Source organism: Taudactylus pleione, unplaced genomic scaffold, assembly GCF_031769625.1.
Source record: "Taudactylus pleione unplaced genomic scaffold, aTauple2 ptg000137l, whole genome shotgun sequence".
Taxonomy (NCBI): domain Eukaryota; kingdom Metazoa; phylum Chordata; class Amphibia; order Anura; family Myobatrachidae; genus Taudactylus; species Taudactylus pleione.
In genome coordinates, this window is record NW_028284539.1 from 2,077,112 (window position 1) to 2,099,184 (window position 22,073).

The 22,073-nt window shown below is 46.1% G+C and overlaps 1 protein-coding gene across 2 annotated transcripts in view; it reads right to left on the reverse strand.

Annotated features, from left to right (window-relative positions):
• The window catches only part of MOCOS (molybdenum cofactor sulfurase), an 805,385-nt gene that overhangs the window by 462,807 nt on the left and 320,505 nt on the right, over nt 1–22,073 (reverse strand). For both annotated transcript variants that reach the window (XM_088473622.1, XM_088473620.1), the window contains exon 5: nt 5,909–5,985. In XM_088473622.1, coding sequence (XP_088329748.1) covers nt 5,909–5,985 — 77 coding nt within the window. The remainder of the gene's footprint in view (nt 1–5,908; nt 5,986–22,073) is intronic.

Below are 22,073 nucleotides of genomic sequence, written 5' to 3' on the forward strand. Positions count from 1 at the left end.
GTTAGATAGTAGCTATGGCAGTACTGGGGGGGCAAGGAGGGGTTTATGGGCAGGCAATACTGGGGGCAGTACCGGGGGTAGGGAGGTGGTCAGGATAGCTGTTGGGGCAGTACTGAGGGTAGGGTGGGGGTAAGGGTAGACAGCACTTGGGGTAGTGGTTACTTACCTGCTTCTGCTGGGAGTCTCGGCCAGGTCACTGTTGCAGCTCCCGTACAGTCAGGGTTGGTGCAAGGTTTCTAGGTGCCCTAGGCAAAACTTTATTCTACCGGCCCTGTTCCCCCCAAAATCCTCAACCTAGCCACATACATATACATCAAGGGGGCTGTCAGGGTTCAGCCTAGGATCGGCCTCTCTCACCTCCTTGCTGGCTTCCCCTGACTTCCTTGCGGTCAGACGTCTGGTGCAGTGACGGATGTGGGGCTGAGTATTCTGCCTTAGGTGCTTTTTGCGAGCTTCCATGGTCGGCTGTGTGTGCAGGGGATCAGAGTTCCCATCATGGGCGCCGCCATGACAGTTCCTCTCATGTGACAGTACTCCTAACCTATGGTAGCATGATTTCAGTCAGCATCTGCTACCCCTGGGTATAAATCCGCCTCCAGAACTCCAGGAAGTTGCTGTTCAACTTCTTCTCTGTTCCAGTGATACCAGCGTTGCTCTGTGCTAATCTTTCAGAGAGTTACTTCAGCCTGTTCACAGTTCTCCAGTTTCCAATATTAGCTTCCAAGCTATTCATAGTCTGAGAGTAGTTCTCTCCCAGTATCCAGACTGTTTTGTTTTCTATGTCTGTGTGTCTTTGTATATATGTGCTGCTAGTATTGCAGCTTCCTTGTGTCACTGAGGTGTCAGATTACCTGCTGGTATTAATTAGCTCACAGCTGGACCTCCCAGCACATGTCTGTGTCAATCTGCCCTGTGTCTTGTCAGTGCAAATCTGCACTTGCATTTAGCACTCTCCTAGTGTATGCCTGACTTCTCTTTGCGTCTTGTCTGTGCAGCCAGCACCTACATTTATAGTACCCCAGTATATGTCTGTGTTCTTTGCTCAGTGTCTTGTCTCTGCCAATCATTTCCAGCATTCCCATATATTCCCTGAGTCCACTCTGCTCTTGTCTGTGCAATCTCCAGTATATGTCTGTGTTCTTTGCTCAGTGTCTTGTCTCTGGTAATCAGCTCCAATCATTTCCAGCATTCCCATATATTCCCTGAGTCCACTCTGCTCTTGTCTGTGCAATCTCCAGTATATGTCTGTGTTTTTCTGCATACTTAACTGTTTCCAGTCCATGCCTGTGTTATAGCATTCCTTTCCATTTCCAGAGTTCATTCATTCCATTCACCTCCAGTGCTATTGCATTCATTATAGTTTCCGGTCTTCTACCATTCCCAGGTACCTGTCCAGAGGGCCGCGACCTGCTCACTTGGTGCAGCTGAAAACCAAATCCCAATTGGAGGGGTCACTGGAGAAAACCACCAAGTGAGTTAGACTCCGCGCCTCTGGGCAGGTCTAGCCAAACCTGGGTTTGGCCGCAACTGGGAGACCTAGTCTAGTCACTCCCCTAGTCACCCGAACCCCTTGGCTCACCATCCTCCACAGAGGAATTCTTGCACTGGATCGTGACAGGGGCGTGACCAGCTCCAGCTAAGGGACATGTCTACCTCCACCTATGGGTATCTATTGCCACTCAGGGGGTAATGGGATTGTTTTGGAGGTGGCTGTATAAATCCTGAGAGCAGCTGGCTGAAGTGAGGAAATCTCGACAGCGGAGGTAAGCACGGCTAACCCTCCCCTCCACCCTAACCCTCCTTTAGGGGTGCCTAAACCTAACCCCCCTCCCCGCACCCTAAACCTAACCCTCCCTTGGGGTGCCTAACCCTAATGCCCCCTAATGGTGTCTAACCCTACCCCCCCCTTCCCCTAGCATAACCCTCTTCGGGGGATGCCTAACCCCAAGTTCCCCTGGGGTGCCCAAAACCTAACCCTCCCCTCGTACTTACCTCATTCGGGCCCGCGTCGTTCTGCATTGCGGCGTCGAGATTATGACAGGCGTTGGTATCTTAACGCCTATCATAAATCCCTAGCCAGCATTCCGGCATCGGAATTGTGACAGACGGCCGTAATAACTACATCCCCTCAGGGGTAAGTCCTGCAGTGGAAGTTTAAAACTATAGTACTAAAAGCAGCATGCTGCCAGAGCAGGTTTGTGTATGAAGTTTATGTATTCGAGATAAAAAGCAGTGACAAATAAAACCTATGTTCTAAGGGGATATAGATTCAACTTTAATCTACATTAAATTTCGGTGCTCAGAATGCTGGCGACAAAATCCCAACATTAGTCAGATTCCCAGTGCTAGCATCCTGACCGGCATCGGAATGGTAAGTAGTGGGGATAGGGGAGTTAGGCTTAGGCACTAGGTGGAAAGGGTTAGGGTTAGGTAGCAGGGGGGTTAGGTTTAGGGCTATATATTATACGATATATTATATAGTGTGTACCCATCTTAAGGAAATATTTATCCCTTAAAACTGGGACACTAATGAATTACACAGGTTCTGTCACTGCATTTTGCTGCCGATTCCCAGGTGACAACCAATTGCTGGGGTCAGCCCTGATTAGGTCTGGGCACATTACTAGGTCCAGTCCTCCCATGGTAGAGTAAGTGTGGCTGCCCACTGAGTCCGACACAAGGAGAGGTTTAAATGATAGGGCCGCACAGGTGCAGCAAGTGCTTCCAGGCTGCTGGGCCAGCCAGAATGCTTCTAAAGGAGCCAGGTGTGGGGGACATATTCCCCCATGTAACGCAGTGACTGAGACTGTTATGCATCTTAAGGACCTTGAATCTAGGTTCCGTCCCCCAACCAACCTAAGCATGCGCAGTTCAACTTTTGAGTTTAGATGGGGCAGTGGGAAAACTGGGGGATCCCACATACTTTCTGGGGTAGTAGGAGCTCCCAGCTTATAGTGGGAGACTCCAGCGATATGTGGGATGGTAGGCAAGCATGCAACTCTAACACATATACACAATAATATACACAATAACACATTCATACACACTCAAACATACACTGTATACATACACTGACACATATATACAATAACACATACAGTACATACACACTAACACACACACTGTATACCTGAACATACATTAACACAATAACACATACATACACACTAACACATACACTGTATACATACACAATAACACATACATACACATATTTACACAGTAGGCAAACATACTAACCCTATTTATGCAACAGCTGGTGCAGGTTGCTAATCATTAGGCCCCCACATGATGTAATAAATTCCCCAATTTGTGGGTGATATGGGGGCTGGGCTTGCCGTATTGGCTCCACCCCACTTCTGCCAATGTCAAGGGGAATCAGTCCGGTGTCAGGGATGGTTTCCCCTGCTTATGCTAGAGGAGGCTGAGGATCGGGGCTGGGGCTGTGGAAAGCAGCTGAGGGACGTGCTAGCGCTGTGCTCCGTCTCTCAGGAGCATAAGTTCATTTTTTTTTCTTCGGACTCTGCAGCACCCTCCAGGGGCCAGCGCTCTATGCAGCTGCCTAATGGTAGGGCCGGCCCTGTGTACAGTGTCCACCATCTGGCTACCTAAGATCTGGAGATGTATATTAAAAAGGGGATGCATTCAGCCTCCTGGCAGAGGGGATGGCAACGCTTACTAATACTGATGCTGTGCAGAACAGCAGAGCCAGCATCCCGACCGCAGGGATGCTGAAGGTAAGTAGCCTTTAGGTTTAGGGGTAAAGCTGGCCACACATCTAAATATTATCTGTCCAACCAGCCAACTGGTTTATTGGTTGGAATGAAAATCTGTTAATGTATGGGAGTAAATGATGATCAGCAATTTGCTCCTAAATGCCAGAAAACAGATGAAAATGGTCATCAGACAAGTTTGTTAAATGTTTGATCTGAACAATTTGTTGAAAACAGTTTTTGTCCATTTTCCAGCGTTTGGGAGCAAATTGCTGATTGTCATTTGCTTTCATACCTTATCAGATTTTCATTCCAACCAATCAACTAGTTGGCTGGTTGGACAGATTATCTTTAGATGTGTGGCCAGCTTTAGGGTTAGGCACTAGGGGGAGGGTTAGGGTTAGGTACTACGGGGAGGGTTAGGCACTAAAAGGGGAGGGTTAGGTTTACGGTGCGGGGAGGTTAGGTTTAGGCACTCGGGGGGGGGGGGGTTTGGTTCAGGCACCAGGGTAGGGAGAAGGGGATGGTTAGCATACCGACCACCAAGTGTCGGTATGTTAACCCCGTCGGTATCCAGGCATCGGGATTCTGCGACTGCCTTGGTCGCGTGTGTCAGTATTTCATACAGATTTCATGCACAATACTGGCCTTGTTGGAAATAAAATTACTGTGATTTTTGGGCCTGATTCAGAGATGTACGCTAACCTGATGGTTAGCACACATCTACGATTGTAAGAGAACTGCGCATGTGCAGGATGTGTACTCACATGTGCAGCCCTCTATCTGCAAGTCAGTTTGAAGTGCATGCCAGCCGCAGCCTGATTTACAGGCTGCTGTATTTGGGAGGTGGGGCAGGGGCGTTCCTGGGCAGCATTCCTGGAAAAGGGGGCATGTCACCCCCATTTTCTGGGAGGGACAAGGCCAGGGTCTGCATCAGTGGATGCAAATTTCCTGGCCTCGCAAGCTGCCAGGGCCCAGTCAGGCTTCAGTAAGCTGGGATCACAGATGCAGCAAGGAGGTGTCTGTTTCCTACAGACACCTCCTGCTGCATTTGCATTTTAGATGGACGGATTTGCACGGCCATCTGTGTGTGGCTCTGCAATACTGTCCATCTCTGAATCAGGCACTTTGCGCCTGATTCAGACCCAGATGCTAAGCCGCAGACGCTCGCTAACAAGCAAAAAAAAAATAATTAAAAATAATTTGGACATTTACAATGTTCATGGTCACAAATATAAAAACAAGAACTGTCACTGGGAATTAATTAGATTTGGCAGCTATGCAAAGATTGGTTAAGTCTAATGCTGCATACACACAGAACAACTTGAACTACCATAGATATCGTTGATAGATTTCCCTCCAACTTTCTGTAGTGCAGGCCAACGATTTTGGTTGTACACACTGATAACATTTTGGTGTACAGGACACAAACCAATTTATCCTAGAACATATGGCGATAATTGCTAAATCCAGGAACCTCAGCAAGGAAAAGTATTTTAGAGGTGTTGAATTTTAAGCCAGTCATTTAACACAGCCGAGGGCAATTTGGATGTTTATAAAATCATTCACAGCCCATACAAAATTATCAACTTGTCTGCTATATAGAGCCCAGCCCCACAGGAAAATTAAGAGACTCACCCAGGCCAGTATTGCACAACTCCAGTTAAGTCTCCTCTCCTCCAAAATAGCTACAGCAGCCAGACAGCAATAGGTGCTCCAGCAGGCACAGACACCCACTGTCTCACACAGTCATCAGTCATTGTGTGTGGGGGTGCAGCACCAAGGCTCCCTGCGAGTGCATCAGCAGGGCTCACTCCCTCCTCCTTCCATCCCCCAGATATTCATCAGACAGAATGAGTGCTGCCTGACTCTGTGTCCCACTGCTCTGCGCTGCACCTCTCTGTCCTCCTCCGCTTAAGATGTCTGTGGGCGGGCTGAAGGAGGACAGGCAGCATGGGGCTGGACGGCACTGCTTGACTTCTGATGTCACACTGCGGCACCGCGCACAGCCGGGCAGCATCTGAGCCGAGTGCTTAGGGCTCAGCGCTGCCCGAAAAAAAACAAAGAGAGTGCCACAGCTGGCCGGGCTTGATAAAATGGTCTTGCAGGCTGTATACGGCCCGCGGGCCGGAGGTACCCCATCCCTGATTTAACATGTAAAGTTTACATATGTTTTGGTTGACATCTGTACTTACCAGTGAGCTTCTGCAAAACATCAAATCCATGTTTGAGTGCAATTATATCCAAGAATGACACTGTCCCATCTTCAAATCTGAAAGAAAATGCAATATGGGTAAAATCATAATTTGCCAATTAAAAAACAAAACAAAACACAGAACCTAAAATGACATTAAAAATCACTTAGGGCCCTATTTATCAATATTATTTTGACTAAAATCACATTTTAATATCACATACTGAATTAAGGGCTTTTTGAGTAGTTTTCAAGAAAAATTACTCCAAGCCCATAAACTCTGTTTCAAATTCACCAACGTTCAATTGTAAAAAACTACTGGGGGGAGTCCTGTGATAATAATGTCACCTGGAGATGGTGTTATTAGGTCGTTCTCCCATTACAGACCACTCTCAGGGTATTCTTTATGCAAGATTTGTCCCTGCATGCAAGCTGGGCTGCCGGGGATTCAGTGAAATCCCCAGTGATTTGTAGCCAGGCCCTCTGTCTCAGGAGGGCGTGGCCTACAGCACAATTCGTTTGCAGCAGGTGCAGTGCAGCTGCTTGCCGGGCAGTCATCAAGGATGTGACTGAGCCGGCCAGCAGCTACACAGAGAGAATTGCAGCCCACTGCAGTCAGATTCAACACTGCAGTGCACTACATTCCAGTAGTCTCTGCAGTGGGGTCATAGGAGCTCTGATTGGATGAGCCCATCACATGCTCCTCTTTGTGAGGCTGTGACTGCTGATCTGCCCGTTGCTCTGCCGACTGCCTAAAGCTGGCCATACACTAGACCAACTTTCATCCAACCATCCAACTAGTTGATTGGTTGGAATGAAAATCTGGTAAGGAATGGGAGTAAATGATGATCAGCAATTTGCTTCTAAATGCCAGAAAACAGATGAAAATGGTCGTTCAGACAAGTATGTTAAATGTTTGATCTAAACAATTTGTTCAAACAACAGTTTTTGTCCATTTTCCGGTGTTTGGGAGCAAATTGCTGATTGTCATTTGCTTTCATACCTTACCAGATTTTAATTCCAACCAATCAACTAGTTGGCTGGTTGAATGTAAGTTGGTCTAGTGTGTGGCCAGCTTTAGCCTTAGGGCTGCTGTGGCTTCTGGTGATTACACTGCGTGGGAGTTACAGTGTAGCATAATGTGGGGGGCACTACAGGTAGCACAGACCCTCCAACATGACCCCTTCTATCTGGTACAAAATGCTCTGCTCCTGGACTTCCCACCTAATTAATGATTGAAGTCACCTGTGGTGAAACACCCATCTCATCTAATAACTAGTTCAAAACAGGTGTCTGCAATCATTAATTAGGTGGGAAGACCAGGAGCATAGTTATTTGTATTGGATGGAAGGGGTAATGTTGGAGGGTAGGGTGGCATAATGTGTGGGTACTATGGGTCGCATAATATGTGGGCACTATAGGTGGCATAATATGGTGGCATTATGTGTGGGCACTACAGGTGGCATAATGTGTGGGCAATATAGGTGGCATTGTGTGGGCACTACAGTGTGGCATGTGTAGGCACTACAGGTGGCATTATGTGTGGGCACTACAGTACGACATGTGTGGGCACTACAGGTGGCATAATGTGTGGGCAATATAGGTGGCATTGTGTGGGCACTACAGTGTGGCATGTGTAGGCACTACAGGTGGCATTATGTGTGGGCACTACAGTACGACATGTGTGGGCACTACAGGTGGCATAATGTGTGGGCACTACAGTGTGGTATGTGGGTGTACTACAGTGTGGTATAATGTGGGGGCACTATAGTGTGGCATAATGGGTGGTCACAACAGGTAGCACACAGGTTCTCAAACTCGGTTCTTAGGACCCCAAACAGTGCATGTTTTCCAGGTCTCCTCACAAAATCACAAGTTAAATAGTTAGCTCCACCAGTAGATCTTGTAAAATGTGTCAGTGAGCAATTACTACACCTGAGCATCTGCTGGGTGACCTAGAAAACGTGAACTGTATGAGGTCCTGAGGATCGAGTTTGAAAACCACTGAGGTAGCATAATGTGTGAACACTACAGGTGGCATAATGTGTGGGCACTACAGTGGTACAATGAGTGGGTACTACCAGCGGTGGATTGGCCGTTAAAGTCACCGGGATGTTTCCCGATTGGCAGACCAGACTCTGGGGCCACCTGTCACCCCTCCCAAGTAGTGCATCACTCACCCTGGGCCTTGTGTGATTGACAGCTCCAGCCTGCGAGTGGCCACACCCCCTATAGCGCGCCTTGTGCACTGGTCCTTCTTGCACGGTTGATACAGCCCATAGCATCATTAATAGGGGACCTTCTTGGATAAATGACAGCCTGTTGGCACCTGTCAGCGGCCTCACCCCCAGTAGCGTGTCCACATGGAGCTAGTAGATTTCTGGGCATTCCTCCTGTGAACAAGCCTCCAGGGCGAAATGCGCGTCAGAGGACCCGGTCAGCTGACTGTCACCACGTGATAGCTACCACGCGTCACACTACAGACACTGCACATTCTATGCTAGTCTGCTGAGTGTGGATCTCAGCTGATCGGAAGGCTGAATGCAGTACAGTGCAGATTACCTCCTGCTTACAGACACCTTATGACCGGACAGGTACCTTTCTATCCTTTCAAGTGGTAATTTGACTGATCTGAGGCGCATCTGGGTTTTGCAATGCTATTTGTAACAAAGCCCACCTAACACCTGACAGATCTTTAACATATACCACTGTTCTGTTGTTTCTATAATACACTAATCTCCCCACTCTCTCATCACTCGGCCTGCACTTATTCTGAGTGAAAGCAGAAGTGGAGAGTAACCTTATGTGCCTACTTTACTTTTTTCAGCCTTTATTAATTTACATAAATGTCAACTAGACATAGTAAAAATCCTGCAGCAGTGAACAGCAGTTTATGTTTGACTTGTGATGCAATCACTCTTATGTATTGACATGCCAATTTAAGGGTTAATTTCCCAGATTTGTATTGATTAGTGCACATGATTCAATCCATGTCTGGGTTTTGATTGCATAATGGAGGTATGATAATATAGCTCCTAAATATCGAGCTAAGGTGAAATGGTGATTTTTTTGATGCAATTTGTACATCAATATAATTGTATGTTTGGTATACCTAAGCATTTGACAACATTTAATAGCAACTAATGGGAGACCTGTGATGCAATCAGCCCTATGTATTAACATACCAACATTCAGTTTCTAGATGTATACTGACTCATTTTATGTTTCAGATTAAATTGTTTGTTGATATTACAATGGATGTATGATTGTGTAGCTTAATAACATTGGTCATGGTCAAACGGTGGTCTATGATTTAATGAACCATGCACATTGATTTACCCTAATAAGGTTAAATTCTGGAATTTTTGGATTGGTTATAAGTATCAGTTCATACTATTTCTTCACAAGTAGGAGAGAACTTGTTTTTCTGCAATTATTGCAATTTTCTATGAATATATTTCTGCCTGTATCTGCCAGCAATTTTCATCCCTCTGCATGAGAGATTAGTAATACTTTTGACCATTATTTTCCTGCTATAAGAATTTTGTGACTGCAACTCTTCAGACAGGAATTTTTTAAATTATTTAATGTTTGATGTTTGTCTGTGTTTTGTTGTTGTAATTGTGCTTGTAGCACTAATATTTTAACAAGCATATTAATAAATTTGATGTTTTACTATTAACTCATCATATCAAAACAATAAATATTTTCATATACCTATTTAAAGAGTGCCCCAACAAATAATCCCCTTGGCCTGCCTGTGCAGGGAATATTTTTCGGCTTTGGATTTGCCAAACTGTGGTGATTGGCTTTGGATTTGGATTTTTTACAAAAAAAAGCTAAAATCACATACATTGGGCATTTTTTTTCTTCCTAGAGTGTTATTAACCTCAAAGACATTAATTTACAGTCAATTTAGACCATCTCACAGCTTATAATATTGTTTTCAACATTATTGGCCAAAGGTTGCAGTGAGCTGACTGGTTACCAAGCGTCAGAGCAGCGGCGCAGCGGCACAGACACCACAGTTTAAAGCACGTCAATGAAACATTGCGACACAGCAGTAGCAGAAATGAAAGGTAGTGCAAGATGGAATTGTCTTTGGGTCCTCCCACCCACCTTTATGTTGGATTTAAAAAGGACATGCACACTTTAACAAACCAAGCATTTCAGTGACAGGGACTGCCACTTTGTGGCTGAAGTGCTTGGTTTGTTTGGGCCCCCACACAAAAAGCTACCAATTGGCTAAAGGCAACAGCTCTACAGTGGCAAGATGTCACCATCATTGCCATCCTCACCCTCATCAGTGTGTACTGTACATCATCCAACTCCTCACACAATATTAATTCATCCCCGCTGGAAGCCACCATTACAGAAGTATCTGTACTGTGACGGGATTGGCGGGAAAGGTTTTCCTTGTGAAATTTTCAGTTAATTTTAATGAACATAATTTTTTCTACATTTTGTGGAAGTAGCCTCCTACATTGTTCGCTCACAAGGTTCCCGGCTATACTGAAAACTCTCTCCGAGTACGCACTGGAGGGTGGGCAGCTTAAGTAATGGAAAGCCAGTTTATACAAGGGTCTCCAAATTGCCTTTTTTTCTTCCAATATTTGAAGGGACTCTGTGACATGTCTACTTGTATGGTGTCCTGAAAATAATCCTCCACCATTCTTTGGATGGTAATCGTATTAGATGGAGTTACGGTAGAGGTGTCACTGGTATTAGGCAATTATTTTAGACCCGACCAGATGCCAAAATGTTGACTTGACTTATCTGCATCACCACTGGGTCTTTTGGGAAAGGTGATTTTTTTTTTCTGGAGAAAACTGAAGGAGATGTCACCATAGTGCCATGTGTCACTTCAGCTGCCAACTTGCTCACTAGTAGCGCTTTGGATCTTTTAAGATCTGGGTCAGTTGTAAAGAAAGACACAGCATACGACTTAAACCTAGGATCAAGCATGGTTGCTAAAATATATTGATCAGATTTCAAGATGTTGGCCACCCATGGATCCTGGTGAAGCGAATAAAGGACTTGATCTATCAGTCCAGCATACTTTGCAGAATCACTTTGTTTAATCTCCTCCTTCAATTTATCCAGCTAAGTTTCCAAAAGCCTAAACAGGGGAATCACCTTACTTAAGGCTAGCAGTGTCAGCACTCACTTCACATGTGGCAACTTCAAATGGTTTGAGCACCTTGCACAAGACAAAAAGTACTCTCCACTGTGCTGGGCTAAGGTACATTCCCCCTCCTCTCCCAATGTCATGGTATGTTGTATAGCTATTGATGGCTTTTTGCTGCTCCTCCATCCGCTGAAGCATGTAAAGGGTGGAGTTCCACCTTGTTACAACCTCTTGCTTCAGTTGATGTATGTATTGATGCATGTGTTGCAATCTCCCATACGCATTTGCTGAATTCCCGAAAATGTCCCGAAATTTTTCGGGCCACAGACAGCATCTCCTGCATGTCCCTGTCGTTTTTTTTTTAAAAACCCTGCACCACTAAGTTGATTGTGAGAGCAAAACAGGGGATGTGTTGGAATTTACCCAGCTGTAATGCTTTCACAATATTTGTAGCATTGTCAGAAATCACAAATCCTGAGGAGAGTCCAAGTGGGGTAAGCCATGTTTCTATGACATCTCTTAGTTTTTCTAAGAGGTTGTCAGCGTTATGCCTCTTATTGAATCCGGTGATGCACAGAGTTGCCTGCCTCTGATTGAGCTGGTGTTGTTTTTTAGATACTGCTTCTGCTGTTGCTGAAGGAGATTCACCCACCCAGTGGGCCGTCACAGTCATGTAATCTTTAGTTTGCCCACTACCGCTTGTCCCCATATCTGTGGTTAAGTGGACAGTGGGTACAATAGCATTTTGCAGGCCAATAAGTAGGTTCTGTTTATCGTCCTGGTACAGCCGAGGAATGACTTTTTGGGTAAAATGAAACGGAGATAGAATTTGGTACCGGGGACACACGACCTCAATTAACTACGTAAATCACTCTCCATTAATTGCGGATATTGGATGCAGATCTAATACTAGCATAGCCGTCATGGTGTCAGTGATCCGCTGTGTGACAGGGTGAGAGCTGCCATAATTGCTTCCCTTAACGGGCAATTGTTTTTTTGGTAAACTACTACTAGTAGTCTTCTTGGTCCACTTCTGGGATGAAGATCCACCCCCAGCAGCAGAAGCAGCAGGCCTAGCACTCAAAGATTCAGTTTCTTCTGAGGTGTCCTGGAAAGTGGAGGAGTCACCATGACTTAGCATTAACAAATTGGATGCTGGACTACCACTGATCATTCCTGAGGATATTGAGGATAAAGGTGTTGTTGGTGGAGATTGCAGGTGCTGGGATTTAGTAGAGAGAAGGCATCTAGCTAATGCTGGACTGCTTGTTATTTTTTTAGCTATAGTTTCTGATGCTATCAAACACCTGTCATGAGCTTGCTGCAGATACTGTAATAGCAGGCAGGTTCCTAGATGCTTAACATCCCTACCTCTACTTACTGTGATTCCACAACGGCTACAAAAGGCTTGACAAATGTTGTCAGGATTTGGGTAGAAATAATTCCACACAAAAGATGTGAATTTGTTAGTTCTATGCCCAGGCATGGCAATGGCCTACTTATCTTGGCCAAGAGCTGCATCCACTGGTGCCTGACTTATACAAACAAGATCCTCATCCTCAACATCCTCAGTGTCAGCTGCTCATATATTCCCCTCATCCTCCTGCAATTCCACGATGGCATCCTCAATGTCCTCGGCAATACTGCTCATCCCCACAAATACAGATGGAACAGAAACTGTGGAGGGTGGCTTCTCTGAAAGGTCAGGCTTACACATAGCAATAACACTAGTGGGCCCACTTAGACTCTCCTCAGGGATTTCTGACATTTGTGTTTCTGAAAACACAGTTTGATCTACTGCATTAGTGGTTTTATTTTATTTTTTACACTTCTTCTATAGTCAGATTGAAAAGGTCTTCTATTGTCAAGAGAGGCACAAGATGCCTCACTGACAGTTGCAGAACCATCACTCAGAAATAAAGGCCAATGCCTAAGCCTTTCCTTGCCACTACATGTGGTGAATGGTATGTTGCCAATGTTCTGTTTTTCTGCACTAGTAGTAGTCTTTAGAGGTTTTTTTTGTCTTTACCCCTGTGAAATCTAGATTTTTTGATTTCAGATACCCTCATTTTTTATAGCCTCTATACCAGGGATTCCCAACCACAGTTCTCAAGGCACACTAACAGTCCAGGTTTTGAGGCTAGCCATACTGGAGTACAGGTGACTTAATAAGTACCTAGTACTTAATTAGTATTTTGATTTAACCATCTATGCTCAAGCCTGGATATCAACAAAACCAGGACTGTTAGTGTGCCTTGAGGACCGAGGTTGGGAATCACTGCTCTATGCCCTTGAGCATCAGCTTTAGATGATAATGATGGACTTCCAGCAGCTGCAGTGCTAGCATTTGCTTGCTGTTTCTGCTCTCCTCTCGGTTCGTTGTCGTGATCTATATTAACGAAATCACTAAATTGTACAAAAACTACTTATGCTGGCCATACACGCTGCAATTATCGGGACGATCCACCCGATATCGGCGATGATTGTAGCGTGGGGGGGTGACCGAGGGTTAAATATTGCTCGGTCGGGCATGCTGGATTGTCCGTCCGATGCAATATTTCCTGGGAAACTGTCGGCCGCATCGGGCAGTGTATGCCCAGCGCAGCCGACAGACAGACATTTCCTGTGTTCCTTCCTACGGAAGGAACAGGGAAATGTCTCCTCCCCCGGGGGCGGAGCGCAGATGTCGGGCTATACACTGAGATTTCTCTCACAGTGTATGCCGCGGACATCTGCGGCTGGCAGCCGGCCAGATAAAATGTCTGTCGGTCTGACAGACATTTTATCTGGCAGTGTATGCCCAGCATATGTAATAGTATTATGTATTTATTTATAATATTTATTTATTACCACCACTTACTGTGAACTGGAGTCAAGGAGCTTGTATACACACAGTGGGGTTATGCCCAGTCACGCAGCTTGTATAAACACAGTGGGCTAATGCCCAGTCACAGAGCTTGTATACACACAGTGGGCTAATGCCCAGTCATGGAGCTTGTATACACACAGTGGGCTTATGCCCAGTCACGGAGCTTGTATAAACACAGTGGGCTAATGCCCAGTCACAGAGCTTGTATACACACAGTGGGCTAATGCCCAGTCATGGAGCTTGTATACACACAGTGGGCTTATGCCCAGTAAAGTCATATAGCTTGTATATACACAGTGGGCTTATGCCAAGTTACAGAGCTTCTATACACACAGTGGGCTTATACCCAGTCACTGAGCTTGTATACACTATACACACAGTGAGTTTATGCCCAGTACAGTGGACTTATGCCCAGTCACGGAGCTTGTATACACACAGTGGGCTTATGCCCAGTACAGCAGGCTTATGCCCAGTCATGGAGCTTGTATACACACAGTGGGCTTATGCCCAGTACAGCAGGCTTATGCCCAGTCATGGAGCTTTTATACACACAGTGGGCTTATGCCCAGTACAGCAGGCTTATGCCCAGTCACAGAGCTTGTATACACACAGTGGGCTTATGCCCAGTAAAGTCACGGAGCTTGTATACACACAGTGGGCTTATGCCCAGTCAAGGAGCTTGTATACACTATACACACAGTGAGTTTATGCCCAGTACAGTGGACTTATGCCCAGTCACAGAACTTGTATACACACAGTGGGCTTATGCCCAGTACAGCAGGCTTATGCTCAGTCACGGAGCTTGTATACATTCAGTGGGCTTATGTCCAGTAACAGAGCTTGTAATACTGAGGTCACAGAGACCAGACCAGGCACCTCACCTCTATAATTCAAAATGGCACCGAGTCCCAGACGCTATGCCTTTTATAGAGGCCGAATGTCACCTGAGTCTCGCGAGAATCCGACATTCGGCCTCGAGGTGGAATCCGAGTCAGGCGGGAACACCGGAACTTGCATTCGGGTGGACTTGGATTCCACCTTTTCGGAGCAGATTGGATTCCTCAGAATCCGAACCGCTCATCTCTAGTATATATCAGTGTATTTGTATAAGTACTGTATACAAGTGTCTGTATGTACCTATAAATATGTGTATCTGGTAACTATATGGATATATGTGTGTCTATGTGTGCATGTTTGTACCTGTGTATATGGGTATATGAGTGTCAATTGTATGTGTACATGTATGTACCTACAGTCAGGTGCATAAATATTGGGACATTGACAGAATTTTCAGATTTTGGCCTCTATTCACCACCACAATGGCTTTGAAATGAAACAAATAAGATGTGCTTTAACTGCAGACTTTCAGATTTAATTTGAGGGTAATTACATCCAAATCAGGTGAACGGTGTAAGAATTACAACGGTTTCTATATGTGCCTCCCACTTTTTAAGGGGTCAAAAGTAATGGGACAAACTAAACAATCCTAAATCTAACTTTCACTTTTTAATACTTTGTTGCAAATCCTTTGTAGGCAATTACAGCCTGAAGTCTGGAATGCATAGACATCACCAGACGCTGGGTTTCATCCCTGGTGATGCTCTGCCAGGCCTCTCCTGCAAATGTCTTCAGTTCCTGCTTGTTCTTGGGGCATTTTCCCTTCAGTTTTGTCTTCATCAAGTGAAATGCATGCTCAATCGGATTCAGGTCAGGGGATTGACTTGACCATTGCACAACATTCCACTTTTTAACCTTAAAAAACTCTTTGGTTGCTTTTGCAGTATGCTTCGTGCCATTGTCCATCTGCACTGTGAAGCGCCGTCCAATGAGTTCTGAAGCATTTGACTGAATATGAGCATATAATATTGCCCGAAACACTTCAGAATTCATTCTGCTGCTTTTGTCAGCAGTCACATCATCAATAAATACAAGGGAACCAGTTCCTTTGGCAGCCATACATGCCCACACCATGACACTATCACCACCATGCTTCACTGATGAGGTGGTATGTTTTGGATCATGAGCAGTTCCTTTCCTTTCCTTCTCCATACTCTTCTCTTCCCATCACTCTGGTACAAGTTGATCTTTGTCTCATCTGTCCATAGGATGTTGTTCCAGAACTGTAATGGCTTTTTTAGATGTTGTTTGGTAAACTCTAATCTGGTCTTCCTGTTTTTGTGGCTCACCAATGGTTTGCATCTTGTGGTGAATCCTCTATATTCACTCTTGTGAAGTCTTCCCTTGATTGTTGACTTTGACACATATACACCTACCTCCTGGAGAGTTTTCTTGATTTGGCCAACTGTTGTGAAGGGGTTTTTCTTCACCAGGGAAATAATTATTTTGTCATCCACCACAGTTGTTTTCCATGGTCTTCCGGGTCTTTTGGTGTTGCTGAGCTCTCCGATGCGTTCTTTCTTTTTAAGAATGTTCCAAACAGTTGATTTGGGCACACCTAATGTTTTTGCTATCTCTCTGATGGGTTTGTTTTGATTTTTCATTTTTCAGCCTAATGATGGCTTGCTTCACTGATAGTGACAGCTCTTTGGATCTCATATTGAGAGTTGACAGCAACTGATTCCAAATGCAAATGTCACACCTAGAATCAACTCCAGACCTTTTACCTGCTTAATTGATAATGAAATAACGAGGGAATAGCCCACACCTGTCCATGAAATAGCTTTTGAGTTGATAGTCCCATTACTTTTGGCCCCTTAAAAAGTGGGAGGCACATATTGAAACTGTTGTAATTCCTACACCGTTCACCCGATTTGGTTGTAATTACCCTAAAATTAAATCTGAAAGTCTTCAGTTAAAGCACATCTTGTTTGTTTCATTTAAAAACCATTGTGGTGGTGAATAGAGGCCAAAATCTGAAAATTCTGTCAATGTCCCAATATTTATGGACCTGTATGTATATATATATATATAAATGCAAATGTGCTGGCACTCGATGCTTTGCATAGTGCATCCTGCCTGGGTGCCTCCAATATACGTAGTCGATAGGCAGATCCAAAAGTGGCACTCACAGGAGTTAGTATCAATTTAACAATGTGGTGTGTTCACACCTAACACATGACAGGTACCTCCATGACTATATGGAGGTACCTGTCATGTGTTAGGTGTGAACACACCACGTTAGAGTGATACTGAGGACCTCATTCAGAGTCGGTTGAAGCGGCCGCACGGTCGTACACTACCGATGTTCGCTATACTGCGCATGCGTAAAGTTCGCAATGTGCGTGCGCAAACTAGGAGCTACGATCAGAAATTTCTCTCTCCTTGAACACAGCCAGGTCAGTTGTTTGAGTGACAGGATGAGGCGTTTGTGGGTGGTAACAGGGGAGGTGCTTGAAAACGGGGGAGTGGAGATCCGAACGCAGGCGTGCCTAATTATGCGAACAGCGTTTTATGGGAGTGCATAATTAACTAAGTAGCGTCATGGCACATGTGACATGGGAGGTTTTTACACTGACATGATCGTAGAGCTTAAGAGAGGGTATGGTCAACCTCTGCGACCAGTTCCGATGGATCCCGATGGTCTCGATTAATCCTTATATGCCCTGAGATGACGTGCAATGCATACGAGAAGGGGGCGTATTTTTTTGAATTCCATCCGCTTCCTCCCCTTGGTCGGCCAGCTACCAATCCGAACTTAGGGACGCAACTTGCGAGGGAATCATTTGCATATCCGGCCCCTTTTCCCGTACGACCGACTCTGAATGAGGTGCTGAGTCCTGTGAGTGCCACTACTTTTGGATCTGCCTATATAGGCTACAGAGCGAGTACCAGTCCTCCACGAGACATATATATATATATATATATATATATATAATACACAGCCTGGAACAGCTACAGAAAGGTAGTGCTATACTCCATTTCTTATTAAAAGTTTTTATTAAAACTGCCCATGCATAAATTTACCCAGAGTGGCTAAAAACATTAGCTGCATTACAATCAACTGCTCTTGGTGAGACCTTCCCCTCTTCCTTAAGGTGCGTATCCACTACAAGAGTGGAATGACTGTACGATTACAACATTGTAATTGTACAATCGTTCATCAACCTGTGCAGTGGATAACGTGCCCACTCTGAACGATATGTCGTTCAGTGCAGGCGCACCCTCCCTCATCCCCGAACATGCACAATCTGTCGATATTGGCAGCAGGGGCGGATTTCCCGCTAGGCAACAAAGGCACTCGCTTAGGGCCCGGCGGGTCCCAGGGGGCCCGTGGCCAAGGTTGTGTGCGGGGCATTTCCGGCGGATCACAGGCTCTGCTGAAAATGTCACAGGGTGCGCCGCGCTGGCTGGCTGAAGACTCCGGCTGCTGTCTTAATGGTGCACTGACAGACTGCCAGTTACACTGCCGGCTTCAGGGGGCGCACGCTGCTCTCTTCTGCTGTGCTGTGCATGTGATGCCATAACGCAAGGGCGTATGACGTCACACGCCTGGAGAGAGGAGCCAGCCGCCCGCATCGGGACTAGAAGTGATGAGCAGCAAGGTGCGTGCTGTCGGCTGTTATTAAATTGTATAGGAGATGGGGGCCTGCTATTATATAAGGGAGGGGGAGAGTGGGCAGCTGGGTGCACTGAATAACTGGCTGATACTAAACTTTATAGGAGATGGGGGCATGCTATTATATAAGAGAGGGGGAGAGTGGGCAGCTGGTTGCACTGAATAACTGGCTGCTACTAAACTTTATAGGAGATGGGGGCATGCTATTATATAAGGGAGGGGGAGAGTGGGCAGCTGAGTGGCGCTGTATAACTGGCTGCTATTAAACTTTATAGGAGATGGGAGCATGCTATTATATAAGGGAGGGGGAGAGTGGGCAGCTGGGTGGCGCTGTATAACTGGCTGCTATTAAACTTTATAGGAGATGGGAGCATGCTATATAGGGGAGGGTGGGCAGCTGGGTGGCGCTGAATACCTGGCTGCTGTTAAACTGTATAGGAGATGGGGGTCTGCTATTATATGGGGGAGGATGGATGGCGCTGACTACCTGACTGCTATTAGGGAACCCATCCCTTAATACTTATTGTGACACCCAGGGTCCAGGGCCATCAGTGACCATTGCCTGCTACAATCACTGAAACCACGCCATGGGTGTAACAATAAGTAATAAGGGATGAATGCCACTGCCTGCTACAATCAGCAGGGCCGACTCGAGAGCCCTTCTTGTGGAGAAGCCGAAAGAAGGCACAATGCAGCTGCCGTGATATATATGGTGGAGCGCTGCTATGCCCAGGTCTCCATGTCCTCCAGAATCTGCGACCGCATTGCAGGAATCATGGCTGAGTCTGCCTTTTTGCAAATTCCTGCCCCTGGGCTCTACTGGGTAGCTCAGATGCAGGCTGTGTGTGACCTATAGGCGTCAACGTGATGTCTTACGTCATACTGTCGCTCGCTGTCCAGCCCGCACTCACAGTGGAGATGCAGCCAGTGACTAATTACTGAGGCTGCTGCTGTGTGCCGGGGTCACGGTGGGGTGAAGGCTAGTAGGGGACCGAATGACTGGTCACTGAGCCTATGGGTCACTATGGAGCTCCTCTTGCAACTTTCCCTGCAGCTCTGTGAGGTGAGGTCACTCAGTTTTCTGGGATGGGTGGGGGACAAAGAATTAATGTATGTTTTTTTTTTCCTTTGGGGCAATAAATTAATGTACAGTATGTTTTATTTTATTTTTTCTGTGGGGACAATTAATTATGTGTGTGTGTTTAATTTCCGTTGCCAAACAATGTGTGTGTGTTTTTGTTTGCCATGGTGGACAATGTGTGTGTGTTTTTGTTTCCCATGGTGGACAATGTGTGTGTGTTTTTGTTTCCCATGGTGGACAATGTGTGTGTGTTTTTGTTTCCCCGTGGTGGACAATGTGTGTGTGTTTTTGTTTCCCATGGTGGACAATGTGTGTGTGTTTTTGTTTCCCATGGTGGACAATGTGTGTGTGTGTTTTTGTTTCCCATGGTGGACAATGTGTGTGTGTGTTTTTGTTTCCCATGGTGGACAATGTGTGTGTGTGTTTTTGTTTCCCATGGTGGACAATGTGTGCGTGTTTTTTTTTCCTGTGACGGACAATGAGTGTGTGCTTTTGTTTCCCGTGGTGGACAATGCGTGTGTGTTTTTGTTTACCAGTGACGGACAATGTGTGTGTGTTTTTGTTTACCAGTGACGGACAATGTGTGTGTGTTTTTGTTTCCACTGGTGGACATTCTGTGTGTATTTGTTTCCCATGGTGGACAATGTGTGTGTTTTTTATTCCTGAGACGGACAATGTGTTTTGACTTTGACTCTGTATTTCTTTACTTGTCTTCTGTGGAATCATTTGTTAAATTAAAAACTAGGGAATATATTTTTAAGTTAATAAAGTATTATGAAAATCGCTGAATTTGGGTGGAGGGCAGGAGTGCCCCAATAAGGGGGGGGGGCTCTGATATATAGAGCGGTCACTAATGGCCCTGGGTGTAACAATAAGTATTAAGGGATGGGTGCCTGCTACAATCAGTGAGTAGGGAAGGGGGGATGATGACACGGTCACTAAAAGGTGTAATACTAATAATAAGTATTATACGGGGATGAATGCCTGCTACAATCAGTGAGGGGGGGAGGGGGAGAAACTGATGTATAAAGCAGTCACTAATGGGTGTAATAATAAGTATTATAATGGATGGGTGCCTGCTACAATCAGTGAGGGGGTCACTGATTTCAAATGTGGTAACTGAGTGGTATAATAGTGGAAATTAGACGTATATGGTGCAATGGAATCGGTATGATATGCAGGCTGTCGGGATGCCTCCTGTCAGAATACCGACAGTGGCATCCCGATGGTTGGTATCCAGACAGGGGTCGGGTAAGTATACTTACCTCTCCCTTCTGGTAGTCTAACCCTAAAACTCACCACCCCGTACCCTAACCCTAACCATCCCTATTAGTTCCTGAACCTAAGCCCCCCTCCTTCAGGCCTAAAGCAAGCCCTCCCCCCTTATTGCCTAAACCTAACCCCCCCAGTGGTGTCTGACCCTAATCCTCCTCCCTAGGGGTGCCTAACCCCCCCTAAAACCTAACATGGAATGGGTATGAAATACCGCCGGCCGCATGGCCGGCGGTTCGCTTCCAGTCAGCGGCAGCCCGAGAAGAGCAGAGTTAGAAGCAGCGGAAGCCCGACAGCGCTGGAAATCCCGATCGTGGATAGGTAAGTATCTACTAACCTAACCCCCCTAACCCTAACCCTCCTTAGGGGTGCCTAACCCTAACTTCCCCCCCAAGTGCCTAACCCTAACCACCCCCTTCCCCGCTGCCTAAACCTAAGTCCCCCCGGGGGGGTGCCTAACCCTAACCCTCCCTCCCCCTAGCCTAACCCTAACCCTCCCGGGGGGGTGCCTAACCCTAAGTCCCCCCGGGAGCCCTAAACCTAACCCTCCCCCCCGCGGCTGTCCGCTCGCGGCGCCCGGCATCACTTCGATTGGGATGCCGGGCGCCGGTCTCCCAGCGTCGGGGAAATGCGGGCGTCTACATCTAGACGCCCGGCATTTCACCTTTGCCGGGATATGACAGTTGGGAAGCCGGCTGCCGGTATTTAGGCAGTCGGCTTTCTGATTGCTTCCCCCTAACACTAACCCCGCTAACTGCCCTAACCCTCCCCCCCCCCAGAGCTAAGCGGACGGGCACCCGGACTTACCTCGTTCGGGCATCCGTCTGCTTTACGGCATCGGGTTGAAGATAGGCGTCGGTATTTCGACGCCTATCTTAACTCCCTTGTCGGGATATCAGCGTCGGCATTTAGCTGACTACATCCCGGTGCAATCAGTGTAGGTGGGACAATAATATAATGCAATCAGTGAATGGGGGTACTTTATAATAATAGTAATTAGGGGGGATGGGGGTCTGGTACAATCAGTGAAGAGGGGACAGTAATATAATAAAGTCAGTGAGTTAGGGTGTAATAATGGGAATTAGAAGGTTAGGGGATATGGTGCAATTAGTGAATGGGGAAAGTAATATAATAGAGTCTGTGAGTGAGGGCTAATCTAATGTAGGTGGGGCTGCGAGCCCTAAGTACAGTAAGTAAATTATCAATTTCCATGAAGCCTGGCTCTGATGAGTTTGTGAATCTTATGGTCTAGCCTGGTCTATACCTATGATAAATGCAAATGTGAATCCTTGCTGTTTTA